At 36.8% G+C, this 24,810-nt stretch overlaps 1 protein-coding gene across 2 annotated transcripts; it reads left to right on the top strand.

Moving 5' to 3' along the window:
- The first annotated feature begins 84 nt into the window (after positions 1 to 84).
- On the top strand, positions 85 to 24,213 carry SLC35B3 (solute carrier family 35 member B3). 2 transcript variants are annotated; one of them, XM_060023664.1, is made up of 10 exons: positions 85 to 254; positions 3,674 to 3,967; positions 6,926 to 7,047; positions 10,601 to 10,755; positions 12,039 to 12,146; positions 15,344 to 15,441; positions 17,471 to 17,563; positions 17,962 to 18,073; positions 21,014 to 21,083; positions 22,908 to 24,213. In XM_060023664.1, the coding sequence occupies exons 2-10, from the start codon at positions 3,767 to 3,769 to the stop codon at positions 23,056 to 23,058; spliced, it is 1,110 nt and encodes a 369-aa protein (XP_059879647.1). In that variant the 5' UTR covers positions 85 to 254; positions 3,674 to 3,766; the 3' UTR covers positions 23,059 to 24,213. The 2 variants fall into 2 exon arrangements, with proteins under 2 accessions (XP_059879647.1, XP_059879646.1); XM_060023663.1 differs by having other exon boundaries at positions 96 to 177.
- The last annotated feature ends 597 nt before the right edge of the window (positions 24,214 to 24,810 follow it).

Below are 24,810 nucleotides of genomic sequence, written 5' to 3'. Positions count from 1 at the left end.
CCGCGCCCCCTCCGCCAGAGGCCGGAGGCCGGCGAGGGGGCGGGGCCGCGCGAGTGCGCACGCGCCGACGGACACATAGGCGGAAGTGGCGCGCGGGCGCCGGGGATACGAGCACCTGGCGAGGCCTCGGCGGCTGCGGTGGAACGTGCAGGAGTGGGCGAGGAGGAGAAGCAGGAGGTGATGGCGACGGACCTGGGGAGGGGGAGACGCTCCGTCTGGCTGAGGCGCCCCCTGGGCTGGGGTCCCCCTTTCAGGTGACACACTGGCTCGGGAGTGGACGTGCCCCCCCGGGCCTTTCGCCGTGTTTGTGACGCAGACCCCCCCCCCGCCCCAGCCCCCGGAGAACCTTGATACCGCCCATCTTCATCCTAAGGAGAGAGCGGGAGAGGATGAGGTCGGGAGGCAGGGCGCGGGTGACTTCCTTTCACAAAGAACGGAAACCTGCTGGCACGGTTTCCAGGGAGGAGCATCTGCTTGTCCTCGTCCTTCCGCCCTGCGGCTGGCGAGAGCTCGCTCAGGCCGGTACTTGCAGGCTTGCAAGCCTGAGACCACCTCTGGGAGGGTCTGGTAGGCTATCCCCAGGGCCTCTGGACAAGTGTCAGTCGCCTGGGTCCCCCACAACAGCGTTTTCAGTGAAGAACTACGTCTGGGATCTGCGTTCAGCTGGGTACTGTATGGTACTCCGCTGTCCATTTGCAGTGCAAGGTGATTGTTCTCATCGGGTTAAGTTCTTGTCATGAACTTCCACTGGTAGTTCTTCAAATTCCTCCAGTCTTTGCAGCTTAACTCTCTTGCCCACCGTTTTATTTTCTTAAAGAAATGTTGGAAGAAGGTGGAAGGATTTGGCGTTCTAACATTTTTTTTTTTTAATGTTGGGCATATGCATTTCTTCTGCAGTAGGATATCAGACGTCAAGAACTGTTTTGGGGATGAATGTTTTCTTATTGGGTTAGTTTGGGACTTGGAAGAGGGAGATGCAGCCTTTGAAAATAATTTAGATAGGTGTCATTTGTAATACTTAATTTCTTAATATAACTGTAAAGTCCTAATTTTAGTTTTCTCCCTTAGGAAAAAAAACCTGATCTTCAAAAATTAGCACACAGTTTCTTGAACTTTGTGCAATGAAGTGTGTTCAAAGAAATGGGAAGGAATCTTGTTTTTCTGTGTTTTATAATTATACGCCACAGGTCATGATTAATATTCAGAGTCCAGTTAACCTAGCTACATTCTTTTATGCCAGTTAACCTGGCAACATTCTTTTAATTGTAATGCGGAGTGTGGCAAAATACAGAACCGAGTTTTTTTTTTTCAAGGTGCCACATCGTAGTGACATATTTTCCTTATGTTCTACCTTTTTGTAGTGGGAGACTTTTCTTCAAAAGGTTGGGAAAGAATAGGTTAAGAAATTAAATTTTACTTCAGTTGGTATTTTAAATCAACATTGTCACCACTCATTTATTTTTAAATTTCAATATGTGCTAGAAATGCTACTTTTTTATTGCATTTTAGCAATTATCTGTAACTTCAAGTAATTAAACGTCTGTGTTGACTTTAGGAAGAGACCTTAGGCAGTGATTCACACCTGTGGGGTTTTTTTAAGTTTCAAGGGTTACATGAACTTGTAAATTAAAGCAAAATGTTCATCGTTTAATTTGAAAGCTAATTTTAATTCTGTGCTTGATTTCTTTTTATTTTTTCCTACATCACAAGGACATTAGACCAGTTTCTTTAGATGATGGTTGGTATCAGTCATTAATGCCTGAAATAGAAGGGATATGGCAGACATTCAGGATCACAGTTATTGGCTATCAGAGCTCAGAGTCTTTCTTCACCAGTCACATGATCTGACGAGTGATGTTCTGATTAATAAAACTTCATTCTAAATGCAGAGGAGGGAGAGGAAGCTTAAAAACCTACATGGGGCCAGATTTATTAGAATGTACACCCATTTGTACACCCATTTATTAGTACACCCACGCCTACACGTATGGAAAATAGTTGCTAACCTTTTTATTTCTTCCACCTTCAAACAACATTTAGGTAAGGTCTTTTAAGGCATGCTTTATAAAGAAAGTCATATCCCAAGGGGATCCTACGGGGTGACTTAAAAAGTCTTAACAGAGATGACACTGATCAAACGTAGCATGGGCAACAAGAACAATGTGTAAAAGAAGAAATGGGCAAAGGAAAGGAAATACAGTAAAACTTCTTGAAATTACACGTTTTCTATTTAGAAATATGGCAGGTATCATGTACAACAAATGTTCTTTGATGCCTGTGTATTATTGTTAGTTACAAGTTGTAGGCAGAGCCTTGACCCCAAGTTTAAATTACAGAAGGAGACCTACTTAATCTCTGTAAATCAGCAAACTAGAAGCGATCATGAAGAGGTGACTCTAATTCTTGCCATTTTAAATCACCATGTGGCAGTTTTGGGGTTTTTTTTTTAAAGATTTCCAGAGAGTTCACTGTCAAAATTATTCTTATCCTCTTCTCTCAACTAGAGTGTAAATTTTAATTCCCACTGGGATTGTAACAGACATTCTTTTCTAGGAAGATAAGTTTTCCTTAATAAGTTCTGTTTGTCATAATTCTGCACTTTCCTCAACTTTTACATGAATTTACTTTTCAGTTTCTATTAATCCAAAGAGAAATTGATAGTCATCTATGGAGTCTTCATGATTGTTTTTCACAGACTAACAAAAAATGGTGTGTTTTTCAGCTTTTTACAAACCCAAGAGCTTTATTTCTTTTTTCTAAACAGCTTTATTGAGGTATAATTGATACATACAAAAAATGCACATGTTTAATAGATACAATTTGATGAGTCTGGGCATATACATACACCTGTGATACCATCTCCATAGACAAGGTGATAAACATCTGTCACCACCAGGAGTGTCCTTGTGTCCCCTTTGTGTGTGTGTAGTTAAGAGTGCTTTACATGAGATCTACCCTCTTAACAAATGTTTAAGTGCATAGCACAGACACTGTGTCATAGGGCCTCTACAACAGATGGTCTCTAGAACTTACTCACCTGGTATAACTGAAACTTTATACCCATGGAACAACTACCAAAGACTTTTTTAAATTGCAGAGATTTTTCTCCAAAGGAAAAAAATGTTTTCTTTTAGCCTAAGAGATGCTGTTGCTAAAACATAGTATCCTTTCTATAATCTTGGTTAAATCTAGCTTTTTGCACAACTTACAGATGTTTGACTTTATTTTAAAATGTTATTAGTAAATAAATTTTACACTTGTCTTGGTAGCTGTAGGAGTTTGGGCTGTTCTTTACTCTTTTCTGCAATTAAAGATGGACTTTAATGTTGAAGACATTATACGTAAACTATTGTGGGCTTTAAAAATTATATCCTCACTGCAAATGGAAACATAATAAAGGCACGTTTACTTTGATGAAATAAATACAGGGTTAGCTTTTAGTTTGTTGCTGTGGAAATAAGAATGGTGTATATTTAATTTAGTTGTGTTTGGAGACTAAGCATATTGTTTTGGTGGATGGGAAGCTTGAATAGGAGAATTAATATATTACTATCCAGAGAGAATAACTCTTACCTGTGTAATTTTCCAAATGTGACTTGAGATATTTTTTGGAGCATAGCACTTTACTTGATGGTCTAAATGTTTTGCTTTAATTGTTTATTTCCTTCTTTAGGGCTTGGCTCAGCAGGCAAAAGAAAGACTGAACAAAGGGGAGGAAACCAACAAAGATAACTTTGGAAGCACTGAATGCTGCAAAATAAGAAAAATGGATCTCAAGTTCAACAGCTCCAGGAAATATATTTCTATCACTGTCCCGTCCAAAACCCAAGCAATGTCACCACACATCAAGTCGATAGATGATATTGTAGTGCTTGGCATAAATCTCAGCAGATTTAACAAACTTACTCAATTTTTCATATGTGTTGCTGGAGTTTTGGTATTTTACCTAATTTATGGATATATACAGGTAAAAAATTAGTCATTTGTTTATAATGTGTTAATTATTGATAATAAATGAGCTCAACTTGGGCACTACTAATAGTTTTGTCCAAGATACTTTCCTTTATAAGATAGCAAGTTTATTCACAAATTTGAGTTTCTTAGTATAGTAGTAGGAAAGAGCTACTTACTTAGGATTAAATTGACTGAAAACAGGGATCCAAATTTTAGAGTGAAATATTTTACATGGGGGAAGGGAAGCAAGAGACAATCTTAAAAAATTAAAATTATGAAAAAATACGAAGTGTTATGTTTTGCAAAATGTAGGTAATTGTGACCATGTGGGGTTTTTTTAATATATAAATTTATTTTTGTTTATTTATTTATTTTTGGCCACGTTGGGTCTTCGTTGCTCCGCATGGGCTTCCTCTAGTTGCAGCGAGCAGGGGCTACTCTTCGTTGCGGTGCGCAGTCTTCTCATTGCGGTGGCTTCTCTTGTGGCAGAGCATGAGCTCTAGGCGCACAGGCTTCAGTAGTTGCACACAGGCTCAGTAGCTGTGGCTCGTGGGCTCTAGAGCGCAGGCTCAGTTGTTGTGGCACATGGGCTTAGTTGCTCCGCAGCATGTGGGATCTTCCCAGACCAGGGCTCAAACCCGTGTCCCCTGCATTGGCAGGCGGATCCTCAACCACTGCGCCACCAGGGAAGCCCCACCATGTGCTTTTTAAAAGAAAATGGTTGAAGTATTGATTGGTATTTTGGAACATAATTCTTACATGAAATTGAATGTTAGCACAAAAGCCACATTCTAGTTCACTCTTGGTTCCTGGAGCTCATTAACAGGTCATTTTGCAAAAGTGTATCAGGATGTTTTCTATTTTTCCAAGGGTGTCTCTTCAATCCTATAATACTTGAATCATCCTTTTCTTGAAGCATCTGTTGTGTTCTCATTCTTGTTGGTTTCCTCTTCTAATTCAACTTTGCCAGAACCTTATTTTTCTGTGATTTTGCCTATGCAAAACATTTCTAACATTGCCAATTTGTCTTGTATTTGCATTGTTTTATGGGATAGTTGTAAACACTTGACCAGGAAATTCCTGACCTTCAAAGACAAGAGCTGGATGGATGAGGACCCAGGCTAGTGTAAACAGAATGTGTGCATGGGGACCGTTAATTACCAATTGTCAACTCATCAGTGGGTATTTTCAGCTGTTACCAACTTTGCTTTTTTATGCAACTCCCTAACATGAGAAAATCTTTATAGTTGAAGAAAAGGAAAGTGATGTGTTTTCTGAAAACATAGATAATATCTCTGATATTATTTATAATCAGAGTGATCTTAAAAATTGTTGAATGCTTCTCCTTTGTTTTATAGAGATGAAATATAAAACTAAGTATAAAGGAGAAGACAGAATTGTGACTATTCCTTAGCTTCTGAAAATGCTCTAGGGTGCATTAGTGTAAAACAACATGAATTTTAAAATCTTAGTATTTATAATTGACTTTTGTACTAGAAGATGATATAAGAATTCAGATACTACAATGAAGAACAATACAAAATAGTAACTTTTATCAAATGTTAGGATCTCTTATTGAGAAATTTTTTCTTTTGTCCTTCGAAATACCATTGTTACCAAATAGCTTGGGGGCAAAGTTAGCCATTTTAATGGAATATGAATTAGAAATTTACAAATTTCATTAAATTTTTTCTATTTGATAAATGATCAGAGATTTTAATTTACAACTAATATGTGCAAAGTTTCTTTTAAAATAAGATAAACCGATTATAATTGTAACATCACTTTGGTGAGAACTGGCATTGCTACTAATTGGATATTAAAATAAGTTAAAGAAAATGGGGTTTTGTAGTAAATTTAGCAATATAGAAAGTGCAATATTTACGTGAGTGCCAGGGTATTAATAAAGCTATTTTTATGTTTTATAGTTTATAAACCAGAAATGTCCTAAATAACTTACAGACTTACTTGAACGTGAAATCTAAATTTGTGGAATTACACAGCATCCTAAATGTACAAACTCAGTTCAGGATCTTTTTAGAGGCTGTGTTTAGTTTTTCTTCGAACATAAGTTTATCCATCAATTTCATCTTTTTAAAATTTATTTCAAATACAGCTGAAATATATATATTTGGTGGATAGTTTGATGCATTCAGTTAAGCCAGATAGCTTTATTAGAATACTAATTAATGAGATTAAGAATGGCTTTTTAGGGCTTCCCTGGTGGCGCAGTGGTTGAGAGTCCGCCTGCCGATGCAGGGGACACGGGTTCGTGTCCCGGTCCGGGAAGATCCCACGTGCTGCAGAGCGGCTGGGCCCATGAGCCATGGCTGCTGAGCCTGCGCGTACGGAGCCTGTGCTCCGCAACGGGAGAGGCCACAACACTGAGAGGCCCTCGTACCGCAAAAAAAAAAAAAAAAAGAATGGCTTTTTAACAATTAACAAAAACTGTTTTCATGATATAACATTTTTAAGGAGAGTAACCATTTCTCTATAAGGAGAAGTTTTATGTAGTCTATGGCACAAGAATTCTAAAAAATAGCATTAATTATTGATTATCTTAATATTGGAAAACAGGCCTGAGATAATAGACTTCTAATGAAATATGCTTTTATAAGAGTCCATGAGTCCTTGGATCAGCTGCCTTCCTCATTGTTCTGGGCGACTCTTTTAATTTTGGTCTTTTAAAAAAAGAAAAAAGCATAGGAGGGGGTTGCTTCCTAGTTCTTCCTCCCCTGCTTTCTGTTCTGCTGATTGTCACATCTGGATATCTACTGTCACTTCTTTGGAAAGGCCTCCTAACGTCTCTAATTTTACCTCTCAGAAGCCTTACAGTTTGGATGTTTTTTTGTGCATTTTGTTGTTGGGGGTGAAGCTTGGTTTCTATTAAAATGCTGTGCTTATAGGAATGTGCTGTGAGGTAATTGGTCTGCCCCTGGGACTTAAACAGTGTTCATGTCTCTCTTGACAGGAATTAATATTTTCAGTGGAGGGTTTTAAGCCCTATGGCTGGTACCTTACTTTAGTGCAGTTTGCATTTTACTCCATATTTGGCCTAATAGAGCTTCAGCTTATTCAGGACAAAAGGAGAAGGTATGTGGTTTATTTGTTTTTATTTTTTGGCAGTTAAGTACACGAGTAGTAGTTCATTTTTATTGTTTTATTTTTTGCGCACATGGAATATGTTATACATGAAATATACATTTCCCATTAATAAAACATTTAATACCCAAGAATTTTTATCAGTATTATCAACTTATTAAAAATATTAAATATGGTATTTCCATTATACATTGAAAAAAGTGTAATGTTATCAGATTTAAAAATGTTTAGGGCATTTGTTGGCGGTCCAGTGGTTAGGACTCCGGACTTCCACTGTCAGGGGCCGGGTTCGATCCCTGGTGGGGGAACTAAGATCCCACATGCCACGCAGCGCAGCCAAAAAAAAAAAAAAATGTTGTTTAGACTCAATAATAAGATCTTCTTAAAATAGGAGAAAGTATTCAGTTGTACATGTATGTTTTTATAATGGAAGTAGGTGTGATTACTGAAAAATTTATGATGGTACTACATAAGAATGGTGATATGAAATATCAATACCTATTTTTATAGTGGTTTTTGAAATGCATAGTTAATGTTTTGTTTTGTGGGATATATTCCACTTAACATCCTCACGTTTGTAATGGCCAGCAGTAGGAATTGCATTCTTGACCATTAGAGAAATTTTATTATGTTCCTTTTTGTCAAAACTAAAAGAGTTTATATAGACAGTAGCTTTTAAATTAACGACCACCTAGGTTTGAGAAATATCTTGAAATATTGTTAATGGCATATTGAGCAATATGCAATTAAAACCTAGACTCCTATCAGAAGGTGGTTGGCAATTTGAATATAACATTTTCTTGGTAAATTTAAGTGTGGTTATCCTGTCATATCAGACCCTAATATGTGAATATTTCATGTATATATTGAATAGTTTAAATGTAATAAGGAGCTATAATGTTGACATTCTTCATTGATATAAATGTTTAATCCTTCAGTGAAAATAAAAATTTTTCATAGCTACTTTTTTCTTAAATGTTTCTGATGTTTGTATGAAAATAACTATAAAATTTTAAATATTTAAATCAGTAACACCAGTATTTCTTCATGCATCTAATTTTACCTCTCAACCTCTCTATTGCCAATAAATTATTATAGCAGCAGTGTTAAAAACGTTTGAATCTGAGGAGATCTTCTTTATTATTTTCATGTTCTGAAACTCTACAAGACTTAGCTTAGCCATAGGTGGTAGAATAGAAAGTAATTAAATGTGTCTGTCAGGACTAATATATATGGAAGCCTGGCTTCCATATATATTCATTATGTATTGCAAACTGCTGGACCTCTGATTGCTTCTAAAATGAAAGAACCCAATGCTGTATTTATTAAATGAAAAGAACACAAAGATGATGCATCTCCTAACTGTTAAATTTTAAAAAGATACAACTCCCTCTCAGCTACCAAAAGATGGGGAGTGAGCCTCCAGTCATGTTTTTCCCAACCTTTAAACCACATAACCATAACATATTTAAAGTCATTTGTGTTTGATTGAAACATGAGTGAAGGAATTAGGTAGAAGAATTTATAGACCTATAATAAATGTAATTAGAAGTTGAAAACTTTTCATTCCAAGGCACATTAAAAACTTTTTTAGAAAAAGTATAAGTGTATTACAATGAAAATATGCCCAATCCCCTATTTCTGAATTTATTTGAGTGTATATATATCTGAATTTATTTAAGTGACACTGCTCTTTAGACCTTTAATAAGTCAAATTCTTTGCTTAGGTTTTTCTCTCTTCCTATATTTATATGAATATCCATGTACTTGAAGAGTACAGAATTTGGGGTCAGAAAACATGGATTTGAGTCATGTTACTGCCCCCTATTCTGTCAATACCTCAGGGAAGTTTCTTAAATTCTCTCTGTTTCATCATATGGTGATGTGTGATACAGCCCATCATAGACTAGGATACCCTAAATATACTCCAAAGTATATTACTCCAAAGTATATATTTCACCAAAGATCATCTTGTAACTTCTGTGTTAATCACTGTATGTGAGTTTTTAATAAAGGAGATCTGTACCAAATTGAAAAGCTAAGGGGCTTATCAAAGTTACGACTTTCCCATCATATCTAAAGTAGTAAGCAATTGGGGTATTCAAATAGAAACAGTGAGAGTCCTAGAGGCAGGATGATGAAATCTAATCTCATTTCACCAGTGAGAAAGCAGACCTGGAGGAGAGCTGGGATTTCCATGAGCTCGTGCCCCAGGCTGCACTCAGAGTTGGAACCTTTTGAATTTAGGTTTCCTGAGTTCCAGGCTGGTTTTCTTTCTTCCTTTACTGTGTTGCTTTTTTAATCTTGTGATTCTTCTGACCCGAATTTTTATTTTCTGGCCACTGTTTGCAATTTATGGATGAGGAAATTTGCCTCTTCTGACTTTTATCATTACCTGGAGAAGTGGTGCTGTCCTCCTTCACTGATACCCCACTGAGAGTTAAACCCCACGGACAGCATAAAAACCAGTGTCTGTGTACACTGGTGCATAACGGGCATGCCCAGTTATTTCCACATGGATTTTAAATGATGACCACTGTGTTAGTAAAGTGTAAGCAAAGGTCTCAAAATTGAAACGTAAGTGGAAATGATGCATTTTAATTGAACTTATCTAGTAAATTATTTTGCCTTATATCTAGCCGTATAAAAAATGTGGAATTTTGTCACCTTGATTTAAACATGAACACAAATCCCAAAATGGAAACTAGATCTAAAAATGCAACATAATTTAATTATATGAATAGTGCACCAATGTACAAGATTATTGTCTTAGACCATTAAGTATCTTGTGAGCATATGCTCACAAGACCAGCTCAGAATTATGAAGATACCAAATTAAGAATCTCCTTTAGGAAATCCAGTTAGAGCCCAAAGTAGAAAATTTGGGATCGTGAGGAGAGTCAGATTCCTCATCTGAAAGTTGATTGTTTTAACATTTTATAGAATTACAGCATTAGAGATGAATCATAAGACATTATGGTAATAAAAACCATGTCTGGAGTTTTAAACCACCTTGTTCTTTTTCTAGAGAAATTCTGCTCAGGTTATTCTAGCAGAATAGATAGATGTATTTTTCCTAATGCTAGATGGAATGTTAGGAAACAACAACAATTTAGAAGTTAATTAACTAAGGTGCCTTTTCCCATTATAGAAGCCAATTTTTTTTTAATCAATTCTTTTTTTCTAAATTTAGTCAAGATGGTTTTTATATGTAGCTATAACTACTGTTAAAAAACCCTAAATGTAATAGCATTTATACTTTCAGTAAGGGTCTAAGTAACTCTCTAATGTACTACTTTTTCAGACAGTTGAGAGTTCTCACTTACAATTGATTAAATAAAGGTAAATTGTTATTTTCACCAACATTCTTTTATACAAGTTAACACTGTTGTAACTTTAAGAATAGTGATATTTTACCGATATTTATAGAAATATTAAACAGAAATTAGAAGAGTAATTAGAAATTTACACATTGTAAACACATTCTCTTACAGTAGTATGAATTGGGTCCCAAAATGAAGATTTTAAAAATTGTCTTTTACAGAATACCAGGAAAAACCTACATGATAATAGCTTTTCTAACTGTGGGTACTATGGGGTTATCAAACACTTCCTTGGGCTACCTGAATTATCCTACCCAAGTCATCTTCAAGTGCTGCAAATTGATTCCTGTTATGCTAGGAGGAGTTTTAATTCAAGGTATAGTAATGATATATTTTCATACTGTTTGAAATTAATAGGATATGTTATGGCATCTAGCATTAGGAAAAACATTAAACTTCAATTAATATCTTTAATGAACAGTCTAGATATTGTAACACTTCTGAGTGATATCTCATTAAAAAAAAAAGCTATTATAAAAACACCGATACTTCTGTGATATATCTCAGGATCTGAAATCAGTAATTTGGAGATGGGGAAAAATAAAAATAGTATTTTGTTTTATTCTTTTAATCTGGAACCTACTACATTTCCAGAAATATTGTATTTACATATTGAAGGCCTAGCTCAGAAGTACCTGGAAAGCTCTTTTTTTCAGTTCTTTCATTTTTCTACTCTCCAGGGCTCTGCTCTCCACCTCCATTATACAAATGGACGATTCCCATGTTGAAGTAAAGCTTAAGCTGAGCAAGTGTTTGTTAACCAGCTCTGCTGACTGTTGACTCCCTAGGATCCCAACTAAATTACAAGCTATGTGAAAATAGGAGTAAAAGGGGAGGCAGTGATAGCGACAAGCAGTGGAACAAGTTTTTGTTTTGTTCATCTGACTGTCATGAGGAATATTCATGTTTTGATAATCACCAAAGTTCTTATAAAGCCTGACTTCATTTTATGCATTATAAGCCTTCCCAAAAGAGCCTTTTAAAATGAAAATGTGTATGTCAACTACTTCACATATAATTTCAGGATAACTGTTCACGCAGGAAAAAACAATGATCCCAATTTCCTATGAAAAATCACATTTCACGTCGTAACTGACTTGGCCTGTATGATATCTCCTTAACAGTCCTTCCAAAAAGTTACGCTATGTGATTTCATTATTTAAACTTGGATGTGCTAAAATAAGGTAATCCTCAGCAACCTAGAAGGTATCTGACCGTAGTATTTGCAAACATATACAGCCTGAATGACTACGCTGGTTTCTTGGTAAACTTACGAAGTATAAGAAAATTCATAGCCTTATGTTATACATAAAGTAAAAGAGGCACTAGTTTCCACAAACTTTTTAAATGTTCATATTTACTCACTATCATAAGAAGGATCTCGTATCTAACTTATAAGGACATTTTGGTGCTCGCGGGGTAATTTTGATTTTCAAAGCCCTTCTGTGACTGTCTCATGCCTTGACCTAAGCGCTCGTGATCATTTTTGACATTGGATATAAAAGGCAGTCCCTGCTCTACTTGTTTAAACACATAGATCTAAAACTATGCTGAGTGGGTAATTGCATAATCAGGTGGGCTTACATTTATTTTGCACAGGAAAGCATTACAATGTTGCTGATGTGTCTGCTGCCTTATGCATGAGCCTCGGCCTGATATGGTTTACCCTGGCCGACAGCACGGTTGCACCAAATTTCAACCTGACAGGTAAGGAATTTACTTGTATTCCTAGATTTTGTAGGTGTTTCGGTTTAGAGTAAGAATTTTTAGTTTCATGACGGTTTTAAATGATGGTGTGGCATCTGTGATTCTCATATCTAACATAAAGCTTTTGGACTTTCCATATAAGATGTAGTAAAAATATCACAACTCTGGAAACATAACAGTTGTTTTTAGTACTCTTGTATAGTATTTTGACGTGACAAGAGGCTGTGTGCCTAGATAGAATCTCCCATTATCAAGTACATGACAGACCAATTTCTTAGGAGCTGAATTGGAAATATACACATGAGTTATAGGAGGATCACAGTAGTAATTGTTATTCTCATTTTCTTAAAAAAAATGAAACTTGCAAACTTACTTTTCATTGTTTTAGCTTAAAAAAAGAAAATTATGCTGTTCTTTAATATTGAACTGTGTAATATAAATGTGATCATAACCTTAAAGTGCATAAAGCTTCCACCATAAACACTTTTCCTCATGGTGCGCCACGTGGAATTTTGTAAATTAAATTTAGATCTTTCATGAGGAGAATAGGTATTAAAGTATGTTTAGAAATAAATAAGAATAAAAATAGTGTTGGAATCTCGTTTTTAGTCTAAAGACCTTACAGAGAGATTGCTTATTATATATACAGTATTGTCATTCTTAAACTATTGAGTGTCACTCATAAGATTATTTTAGTTTCATCCCATTTCCTAGCCTGATACCTGACAAAAATATTTCTTTCAAAGGAACTCTGAGAGAACAGGGAGAAAAACAGAGCAAAACAAAATAACAACAAAAAGAGCAGCATATGTTATATATATATATACATATATCAGCAGTACAAACTATAATTATTTGTGAGAAAAAAAGTATGAAGTAATGAAGAAAATCATTTACGTCAACTTTGCTGTTCTTTCTAAGAATCAAAATGTTCCTGACCAGTTGTTAGTCTATGTTTCTTACTAACCTGGTTAATCATGCTAAGTTAATGGATTCAGATCAGCATCTTAGAGCAGCCCTTTAAACCAGCCTTTTATAGACGATGCTGATAGAACCTATTAGGTCTGTTCTTTCAGCTTTGATCATCCGGAGTACGAGTGATCCTTACTTCAGTGAGAAAGCTTAGAGTTGCAGATGTTTCTAACATGGTTTAGGTTTTTCAGGAACACTTCGTTTTCGTGTCAGCAACTGCAAAAGGAAGATTATATTTGAAAACTGAGGGGAAAAGCTGTTTTAGAGGAGTGCTTCACCGTAAAACAAAGATAATGATAATAGCTTGCCTCACACAAAGGTAGTGGAAGGATAGAATGAGGTGCTGGAATAATGAACGTGAAAGCACTTGGCACGTGGTGGGGTGAGGGTGATGACAGTGACGGAGACAGCTGGTTTTGGTGGTCTGTAACTTCTCAGTATAACTCAAGTGCTCACCCTTTCTGAGTTCCATGGGGATGTTTTTAAGGGCATGAGAACCTAACGATTCCTCATCATTGAGAATAATTGATGAGCACTTATCACAGTCCCTGATCTATGAGTGTATTGTCTGAAGGAGATTAAATTAGCTATTAAGATGGTTACTTAAGGCAGACATAAATAAAACTTCGGATGTATGAAGTGAATATATCAGAATTTACTTATTCAAATAAATGTCCTCCTTTAAAATATTGAGGTAATTCAGATGCAATTCAGGTATTTTCATGCTGTTGCCATTGTTCAGAACAGTTTTGGGATGTCTTTGAATAGCCTTTTAGGAGATGGGACGTTGTTTTCCAAGTCTTGGATAATAGCATGTCTTTTTCTTTCGAGGACAGATTTGATATTTGAAACAAGGAAAAGAGCATTCAGAATCAAGTTTGGTGAATAAAAATGTATATTTAGGTAATAAATACCAAAGCTAGATGATAAAAAGTCAAATTGAAGAATAAGTATGAAAACTTGAAAATTCTCAATTAAGTGCATACACATGTACATTTATTTTTCTGCTACCCATTTTTTTTTTCCGCGGTACGTGGGCCTCTCACTGCTGTGGCCTCTCCCGTTGCGGAGCACAGGCTCCGGACACGCAGGCTCAGCGGCCATGGCTCACGGGCCCAGCCGCTCCGCGGCATGTGGGATCTTCCCGGACCAGGGCACGAACCCACCTCCCCTGCATCGGCAGGCGGACTCCCAACCAGTGCGCCACGAGGGAAGCCCTCTGCTACCTTTGATTGCTTATATAGTTTTTAAAAATAGAGAAAACTTCAAATCCTACCAGACTCACAGATATAACCAAGGTTGCGGTTTTTTGTTTGTTTTTTTGTTTTTCTTTGGTAAAGCACCATGACTGGTGGCCAGTGTCCTATATACTTGCAGGTAGTAGCGTGCTTCTCAGGTACACATGCACATTTGTATGAGTGTGTTGAATTCCAGATTTGTTCATCTCAGTTGTATGTGTTATTTTAATTATACAATAATTAAATATTACTTAAGTTATTCAAAAACGAGTTTGAAGAGAGAATTCTTTCTGTGAAAACTAAGTTAATTTTAAACACTTTGACAAGTCAATAAAATCACTGTTGAATTAAGTGTGGGTAAAAATTGGGGGGAAGCTTAAAAATATGAAAGGACTGTATACCCTGATCGTTTCACAAGTTCCTAAGCTTTCGGTGCACTTTTTAAAAACAACTTGGAAATCATAGAGACTGTGTGTTCTGAATGCAGCTTGCACAAAGGCAAGTGCAGAATTTTCGTACAGACCCATACTCAAAGAAGAGGCCTTAACAGCTGCATTATGTTTATGTGTTTTAAATTAAATATTTTAATAATATGGGTACTATTTTTACGCTTTCCCTCTTCCTTTGATTGTTTGAATTAACTGAGTAGATCTAAGAATCTCTTCTGTATTTGTTTAATACAGTGTTTCTTTCAAACATATAATCTGCTTAAAAGCAGAAATATTATTTGACATGATTGTGAAACACAACAAGGTGACAGCATTAATGCAATTTATTAGTATTAGTTGGGGGTTTTTTGTTTGTTTTTTTTTAATAACATCACCTACATGCCTGTTACAACTGGTTGTGGATAAAAATACTCAACTTTGCTGAGCAAATGTGATTTAAGGTCTGATTTTGGTTTTTTAGCCCAATTAAATTTCTGATAAGTCTTGATTATCGTTCATATGTGTAAATGAGGTTACTTTTTCTTCTGCCTTCTTGAAGGTGTGATCCTCATCTCCCTGGCACTATGTGCAGATGCTGTCATTGGAAATGTCCAAGAGAAAGCTATGAAACTTCATAATGCTTCTAATTCGGAAATGGTAAATACTCTAGTGCTTTTTCTTCACATCAGACAGACTCAAAAATGACGATATACTTAATTTTATGACATAATTATGGTATTGAAGACTGGCATTGCAATTTTAAACTAGTTTATCATCATTATTTTCATAAAAGTAGTACGTTCAAATATTATAGGAAGGTAAAAAGTAAAATACCATTATCACTGCTGATACCTTATTGCAAGCATTTGATAAATTTTTTCCTCTTTGATTTATGGAGTTTGGGGCGTGTTAAAAAAAATGCTTTGTTACATCATTTTTCTTCTCTCTTTGTATTTGGCATTATTTTCCATTTAGAAGTTTGTAATTTACATGTAGTTTAGCTTATCTTTTCCTTCGTGACTTCTAGCTATGTATTATGATTGAAAAGGGCTTTTCCAACTCTAACATTTAAGAATGTTATGCCCATTGCCTACTAGTTTTATAATTTCCTTATTTATTAAATCTTTGATCCAACCAAAACTTTAAAAAAATTTTCTTCCGTATGGCTATCCACTTTGCCCAACATCATTTATTGAATAATTCACTTTTCTAATTTTTATTTTAAATACCTTCTTTTATCCTATCTTATTCTAATGCAGGGTTCACAGTTTTATTCTTTCAAGCTTATTTCTGCACCAGAACCATATAATGACAGCAGCTTTATCACCATACATTTACCATCTGTTAGGACTAGCCACCTTTGTTGCTTTTGTTTTTCAGAATGTTACTACCAGTAGTTATTCTTGGGTGTTCCTATCCCCAAATAAACTAGAAACCCATTGCTATTGTGATTGGTATGGCATTGAATTATAAATTAATTTAGGGAGAATGGCATCTATACACTTGATTCTTTCAGTCCAAGAATAAGGTATGACTTTCCTTTTATTCAAGCGTTACTTTTAAATGTCCCTTAGATTTTAAAGTTTTCTTTGTATAACTCCAGTTATTTTTCATTGAAGTTATTGTTAGGTGTTTCATCTTTTTGCCGTTATTACTGCAAATAATGCCTTTTCTTCCAATATATCTCCTAGCTGGTTGGTGTTTGTATATAGGAAGGTTGTTATGCTGTGTTTGCATTAGTTTTGTAGCCCATCACCTTGCTAGACAGACAGAGCACACAGCAGTAAGGATATGTAGGACTGGTTATTTAGTCAACAGAGTGGGGCATCTTTACAGTGTCCCTAAGAACATAGGAACTTTACTCTTGGTCAGGAGTTTTCTTGATCATCATCACCACTCTCCCTAGATAAGATAACGATCAGAGAATTAAGGAATTGTAAGTAGGTAGAAAGAATGTAATACAGTGGTTAAGATGTAGGCTCTGGACTAAGATAGCCTTCGTTCTCTACTAGCTCTCCTGTTTAGGAAAGTGACTTAATATCTCTAAGTTTTAGTTTTTCCATGCGCACATTGGGGAATGATGATTAAGAGTGCCTGTCTCTTAGGTTGGTTGTGAGAAATAAATGGAATAATCCATATAGAGCGTTACTAGCACAGTACCTGACACATAGCAGGTATTTAAGTTTGATGATGACACTGATTCTGCTTATAAGGAGTGTAACAGAAAGATGGGTAGGAAAATTGGGAAATTAAGCAATAGGTATGTCATATACTGCTTATTTTCATTGTATTTTAATGTACTTGCAAACTTAATGTTTGGGTTTTTTCATGTCTAATAAGTAGTTTTAGAGTATCTTTGTTTCGTGTATGTTTTTAGGACCCCCAACATTAAAATCTGGTTTGAATTCAGTAATTAAACGAGGCAAAAAATGAATAATTAGGTAACCATTTATGAAAGGATTAGGACTGCTGTGTTATGTTGTACCTAAAATAATGTGTAAACTTATAAACAGAATCAACCATCATTTCCAGAAAATTAGGCCATATTGAAACAATACTGTGACTTTTAAAATGGTTTCCTCTACAGATTTAATGAAATAAAGAAATGGAGCCATATATTGAAAACCTTCATTTTACACCTTTGGTTAAATAGCACTTTTTTCCACTCTGTTTTTCTCTACTCTAGGTTTTGTATTCGTATTCAATCGGTTTTGTGTACATTTTATTGGGATTGACATGCACTAGTGGATTAGGCCCTGCAGTCACATTTTGTTCAAAGGTAAACGCTAATCACATTTTTAAAAATAAACATCTTCCATTAATTAGTTTCCTCTGTATTTCTAATTCCCCTTGTCCAAAAAGACTGTTTTATGTAATTTGATAACTCCTTTAATACAATATATGTAAATCAGAAATTATTTCAGAAATGAAATAGTTTATATTTAAATTTTTTATCCTCGCTCTTTCCTATAAGTTAATTTTTAAATATTCATAACGTAGAAGTTGGGGATTTTTCATTTCATCCTCATTTTTCCATTAAATCAGAATCTCTGCTTGACTGCATTGTTGAATGGCTTATTATTGCTCAGAAAGTTGATTAAAATCTGTCGTTTTCTTTCATTTGTAATACCTCAGGGTTTGTTTTGCATTTTTCTAACAGGCTTTTTATATTTGCAGGATCCAGTTCGGACCTATGGTTATGCTTTCCTTTTTTCCCTCACTGGGTATTTTGGAATCTCTTTTGTTCTGGCTTTGATTAAAATTTTTGGTGCACTTTTTGCTGTAACAGGTAAGAACGATATACTTGCTTAGATTATGAAATAAGCATTTAAATTTTCTTTGATATTCTTTTTCACAAGGTAAGGGCAGCATCTGCTCTTCATTAAAAAGAAAATTGTCGGGAATTCCCTGGTGGTCCAGTGGTTAGGACTCGGTGCTTTCACTGCCGGGACCCAAGTTCAGTCCCTGGTCGGGAACTAAGATCACTGAAGCCGCACAGCACAGCCAAAAAGAAATTTTTTTTGAAAGAAAGAAAGAATATTGTCACATTTCACCAATTTATTCCTTGGCTTATGGTATTTCTTTAAAATTCTAAAGAAAATGATGTTTGATCTGAATTTCTTATTTGAAGGTTTAATTTTTTTTTTTGCGGTACGCAGGCCTCTCACTGCTGTGGCCTCTCCCGTTGCGGAGCACAGGCTCCGGACGCTCAGGCTCAGCGGCCATGGTTCACGGGCCCAGCCGCTCCACGGCATGTGGGATCTTCCCAGACCGGGGCACGAACCCGTGTCCCCTGCATGGGCAGGCGGACTCTCAACCACTGCGCCACCAGGGAAGCCCTGAAGGTTTAATTTTAAAATCAGATATATGCATTTATCTAGATAGTAACTTTAAGTACATTAAAAGATGTTTTTATTAAAAAGTATGATGGGATGCATACCTTCCAGGAAAAATACTGTATTTAATCACTTTTAATTTATAATGGAAAATTACAGTTTTGTTACACTTAAAACATGACAGGTATATTTTAAGCAAAGGTTTTGGGGCCTTTCGTTTGTACACTTTCTAGAACCTCAACCAGATGAGCTTCCCTTTTCACTAATAATTATTATGCACGTGCTCTGTGCAGGGACTTTGCTTGGCATGTCAGAGAAATGGAGGTTGTTACTTGCTTTGCTTTGGAGGAGTGAGGGGAGCAGGTGCAGGGCTGCAGGTGAGGCCCAGTGAGGGGAGCAGATGACTCCAATTGCTGCCTCATACTGTTTGCCAAAAGAATGGTCCACATGACAAATGCTCTCAGTATCTCCCATCTGGAGAGAGCCCTGGGTGAAGCCCATCAGGATGGGAAGCCGTGTGACCTGCCATGAGGAACGCTAGGCTGGGGTGTGAGAGAAGGTGCAGCCCAGTCCCAGCCCTGACGTTTAATGATACGAGACCTGGAGAGTAAGTCTCTCCTCTTCCCTGGGCCTCGTTTCTCTCTTTTGTGAAGAGATTGGGTTGGACAAGATCATCTCTGTCAGAGATCTGTAGAATTTACATCCATAAGGCGTTTACACCTTACTCATTTACCTGATTTTGATTTTTCACGGTTTTAGAGGAATATTTATTTTAATACCACAGAGGAAATGAAACAAATGAATAAATGCCCCCTCTGTAAAAGTATATTTCTTCCTAACTGTTCTCTTTATTTGCGCACATATGACTCTGCTTTTTAAAGTTTATGTCCCTAATGGTAAGTAGAGGGAATTTAATTGTAGATTGGGCCATATCAGCAACCTTCCAAGTCAGCTTATGCTGTCAAGAAAGATCGCAAATGCATACACTTAGCTTGGGTTTCAGTTTTGTTTGTAAGATAGTAGCTGTTCAAAAAGAGTCTGATATCAGTCTGTATGTGTTGATGAGCCCTGTGATTGGTATAAAGAAATGTGAGATGCAATCCTTGTGTTGAAGGTGCAGGCAGGTGTCTTTCTCTCTCACGTGAAACAAATCCAGAGATGGTAATATAACAGCTAACATGTCCATAGCCCTTATTATGTACCAGGTACCATTTTAGCTATTTTACATATATTATTCATCTTAACCTCACAATGATCCTATAAAGTAGGTGCTGTTATTGTTCCATTTTACAAATGGGTAAACTGAGGCACAGGGTGGTTAAGTGGCTTGCCAAGTGATCAGCCAGCTAGTAAGTTGCAAAATCAGTATTTCAACTGAGGCCGTCTAGCTCCAGACCTGTCCTCTTAACCGTATGCCATGTGCCTCCCAAGCTGGCATGGTAGCTCCAGCTCCTTAGGAATCCAGTCCCTCTTTCTGCTCTGCCATCCTCGTCCTCATTCCAGACGGGGTAGGTGGAGAGAAGATGAAAGACACATCCTTCTCTTTATGGAAAGTTCCTACAAATCACACTCCTAGAGACAGCACTTCTGCTCACACTTCGTTGTCCAAACTTAGTCCCGTGACCACACCTGACTGTAGGAGAGGCTGGGAAGGTACCCCAGTTAAAAGTAGGGGTCTTTTTACTAAAGTAGTAGGAAAAATAGATTTGGGGAATCGGGCTCTAACAGTTTCCAAAACAGTTTCTTCATCTGGTATTCATTCATTAATTCACACTTTGAAGATTAAGTGCCAGGAACTACAGAGTCTGTGGAAATGAGGACAAGGAACTGAGTAAAGCACACAGTCTAGTGGTGGAAAGGTGTACCGGAGCCACGTGCAGAGTTCCTCTCTGCACCTGGGTGAGACAAGGGAGGAAAGCTTCAGGCCATAATCCTTGAAGGACAGTGTACAGAGGACTGGAAAGATGTCTCATTGTCTTACCCATAGATGCCCACCACTAGGATGTCCTTTAGATTGCTGCTTTTAAAGATACGGAATCCAATCGCATCTTCCTTGGAAAAGTCCTTTCTTTCCTGTCAGACTAAGTATGTCTCCCTAAAGGATGACGTGCCTCCGTAGCCTCATGGCCTCCATCAAGCACTTATTACAGTTGTACTTTAAATGTAACTCTATTATTTAATGTCTGTAACCCTGCTAGCCTATAAATTCCATGGTAGCAGAAGCAGTGACTTTCTGTTTGATTTTCTTCTTTTTTCGCTTTCCTTTGTTTCCTTGGCACCTCACGTAGATCTTGGCACACAGTAGGCTCTGTAAATATTTGTTAAATAAATTATTTCCGAAATATTACCAAGACAATAGGCGCATTCTAAAACCACCCTTTTTCTCCCTACAGTGACAACAGGGAGAAAAGGAATGACCATTGTACTTTCATTTATATTCTTTGCCAAACCATTCACGTTTCAGTAAGTACTTTTTACTTCGACAAGTTTCTCTACCTTTAGATACTTTTGTTTCACGTCTACTCTTAAACAGCCTTAATTTCTTTGTAAAGAATCCTTTTCATCTTGACCCAGATTTATTGATGTGTCTTCTGTTTCAGAAATGTATGTAATTATTTTGAAGAAATCATTTTGTATACTTAAATTGCCTAACCAGTCCCAATGCACATGCGACCCTGTTTCCAGTATAAATGAATGTGAGTGATGTGGTGAGATTAAGGGACTCCCCTTGCCCTGGTGCAAATATATAAATTTTATGTATGTACATATATGGTTTTTAAAATTGTTAAGTTTATTTGCTGTCTTTTCCCACAAAGGATTTGAGTTAGAGTTGCACCCTAATGGTTTTCTTAGTTTGTGGTTTTCGGTGGAAGCATTGACTGTTTTCTTTACTGTCTAGTATGTATTTGAAATTAGCATCATTTCAACTTATATTCGTTGGTAATTGAGAAGATTCAGACTTAGAAATTATCAATGTACAGTCATCCCTTGGAATCCATGGGGTGCCAGTTCCAGGACCCGCACGTATACCAAAATCCAAGGATGCTCAAGTCCCTTTCAGTCAGCTCTTTATGTCTGCGGGTTCCACATCTGCACACAGAGGGCTGACTGTATATTTATTGAAAAAATCCACGTGTAACTGGACCTGTGCAATTCAAACCTGCGTTGTTCAGGGGTCAGCTGTATGAGCTTAAAGGTAACCACAAATAAACTTTCAGCAATGTATAGTCGGTCTTCTGTATCCATGGGTTCTGCATCTGCAGATTGAATCAACCAACTACAGAGCAAAAATAGTCAGAAAAAAAATTCCAGGAAGTTCCATAAAGTAAAATTTGAAGTCCAACTCCTACCAAAAGCCTCAGGAGTATGTTTAAAGCCCCGGATATGTAAACCTGCCAATGGCCTTCTTAGGAATTCAATTCAGCAGTCCAACTAGCTGGGGTATAATACAGAGAGATAAAAAGGGACGCATCCTGAGAAAGTAGGAGAATTGGCATTGATTACTACAATGACTACCTGGTACCTATTTACATGACATCTACATGTGTTAAGTATTGTAATAATTTAGAGATGATTTAAAGTAGACACAAAGTTGTGCATAGGTTATATGCAAATACTGTGCCATAAATAAAGGACTTGAGCATCCAGTGATTTTAGAAAACTCTGTCTGTTTTCTATAAATTAGCCTCTCTTTCTGCAGGGGCTAGTAGACCATTGGCAGGTTTACATATCCAGTGCTTTAAACATACTCCTGAGACTTTTGGTAGGAGTTGGACTTCAAATTTGCTATTATCCTCAAAGAAATGAACTACATTTAGTATCTTGTAAAGTGCTTTTCCTACATATATACTTAACATTAAAAATATAGAATTCTGGGCTTCCCTGGTGGTGCAGTGGTTGAGAGTCCGCCTGCCGATGCAGGGGACACGGGTTCGTGCCCCGTTCCGGGAAGATCCCACGTGCCGCGAAGTGGCTGGGCCTGTGAGCCATGGCCATTGAGCCTGTGCGTCCGGAGCCTGTGCTCCGCAACGGGAGAGGCCACAGCCGTGAGAGGCCCGCGTACCGCAAAAAAAAAAAAAAAAAAAAAAATATAGAATTCTGTCTAGTGTGATCTAAATATTATTTGTAAAATAAAACAAATACTGTTTTATTTAGTGCTCTTAGTATAGGTACCCAATAGCAAAATTTTATTTCATTGAGGAATTTTTGTGATGTCATCAAATTCTGTGGTTAATGACAAATTGTGACTCTGACATTAATCTTTTTTCCTTATTTTTTTTCCCTTAGGTATGTATGGTCTGGTTTGTTAGTTGTCCTTGGTATATTTCTCAATGTTTACAGCAAAAATATGGACAAAATAAGACTCCCATCGCTGTATGATGTGATAAACAAAACAGTGGAAGTGAGGAGGTCGGGGACGTTGGCACAGACTGTCTAGCAGTGATTCGCTTTATAACGTAGAATTAATTCATCAATCAATTAACTTTCCAAAGGGACTTTTATAAAAACCAGAGGCTCTGAAGGCATGCTGTCATTTGTGGATGGATTACATGTGAAGTCACCCTTTCTTCAGAATCTTTGTTGGACTGTTTAACTTCCAAAGCAATCAAAAGAGCCGCACCCGGCACACCTCAGAATAAAACGTCAAGATGAAGGACTGTGACGCTTACAATCTGTTGAGAATGTCACTGGAAATGGACCATGTTGCAAGAAAAATTGGAGATCATTATGACATATCAAAGAAATTGATATGTAAACGCAGATTGTTTTCTTTTTTCCGTTCCATTTTGGTGGTGGTATTTAAATTGATTCTCTGTTGTAAGAGTGAACTGATGGTTTAAGTCTAGAGAGAATAACTTCATTATAAATAAAAATTATTCTCTGATTTTTTTCTTTAAAAGAATGTGATGGAATTGGGGTAGTGAAGGTTGGATTTTGTTACGAAGATGGGAAGTACAGTGTACATAAACTTTAAAACTTAGGCTTTTCTCTGATCATTTAAAAGTATTTATTAGAGAAAATGTGCTTTACATTTTCTGTGGAATATAGGCAATAGAGTAAAAATAGTCATCATCCTGTATCCTGTAAGTATGTATCACAAGCCAGATTTCCTATTATCCATCAAAGGTGCTAAAAGATTTCATGATTTGGATTTTTAAATTGAAGGGAGGGACTTCCCTGGCGGTCCAGTGGTTAAGACTTCACCTTCCAATGCAGGGTGTGCAGGTTCAATCCCTGGTCAGGGAGCTAAGATCCCACATGCCTCGTGGCCAGAAAACCAAAACATAAAACAGAAGCAATAGAGTAACAAATTCAATGAAGACTTTAAAAATGGTCCACATCAAAAAAATCTTAAAAAGTAAAATAAAAATAAATTGAAGGGAAAATAATTGATGTCTTAAATTACTATAAAATAATAAAATTATCATAGTGTTTCTTAAAAATGAAATTTAATTTGACAGCTTGAAGATGAAATTGGATAAATTAAAAAACAAGTAGATTTAGCAAATTCACACAATATGTTGCTTGCACAGTTGGTTTTTTTTGTTGTTTTGGTTTTTTTTTTTTTTTTGCGGTACGCAGGCCTCTCACTGTTGTGGCCTCTCCCGTTGCAGAGCACAGGCTCCGGACGCGCAGGCTCAGCGGCCATGGCTCACGGGCCCAGCCGCTCCGCGGCATGTGGGATCCTCCCGGACCGGGGCACGAACCCATGTCCCCCGCATCGGTAGGTGGACTCTCAACCACTGTGCCACCAGGGAAGCCCGCTTGCACAGTTCTAACTCTAAATTCAGAAAGATTTTGGCCCTGATTTTTTAGCAGTAAGTTTTGGAATTGCTTCCACTGTATTAAAAAAAATCCTATTAATCTCCATTTTCAGTGTAAATGTTGGTTAAAACAGCTTAATATCCATGCTCTTAGTAATATCACATATTTTGTGAGTATAGTATACTTGGAATATGTAATCTCATTCTTAAAATTCCACTGTATTCTGATGGTGACCTAAACCTGTTTTGTGCATATGTGGGTGCAGCAGAGCCCATGATAATTTAAGGATCTAGCCCAAGAAATTCTGCCTGGTCTTCATGTGTCATATGTTAAATTAAATACTGTGGGTGTTTTTTCCCCCAAATGATAATCATTTTTAAAGTTTTCATATTTTAAAGTGAAAGGAATGTTAATTTGCACTTCA

Source organism: Delphinus delphis, chromosome 10 (assembly GCF_949987515.2).
Source record: "Delphinus delphis chromosome 10, mDelDel1.2, whole genome shotgun sequence".
Lineage (NCBI taxonomy): Eukaryota > Metazoa > Chordata > Mammalia > Artiodactyla > Delphinidae > Delphinus > Delphinus delphis.
Note: the sequence above shows the minus strand (reverse complement) of the source record. Positions and strands in the feature narration are given on the sequence as shown.

What these genes read in the sequence shown, in the direction of transcription:
- SLC35B3 (XM_060023664.1), top strand. Translation starts at nt 3,767, where the DNA reads ATGGATCTCAAGTTCAACAGCTCCAGGAAATATATTTCTATCACTGTC. An exon ending in AGGAGGAGTTTTAATTCAAG is followed by an intron (nt 10,756 to 12,038) that starts GTATAGTAATGA and finishes TATTTTGCACAG; the next exon opens with GAAAGCATTACAATGTTGCT. An exon ending in GCCAAACCATTCACGTTTCA is followed by an intron (nt 21,084 to 22,907) that starts GTAAGTACTTTT and finishes TTTTTCCCTTAG; the next exon opens with GTATGTATGGTCTGGTTTGT.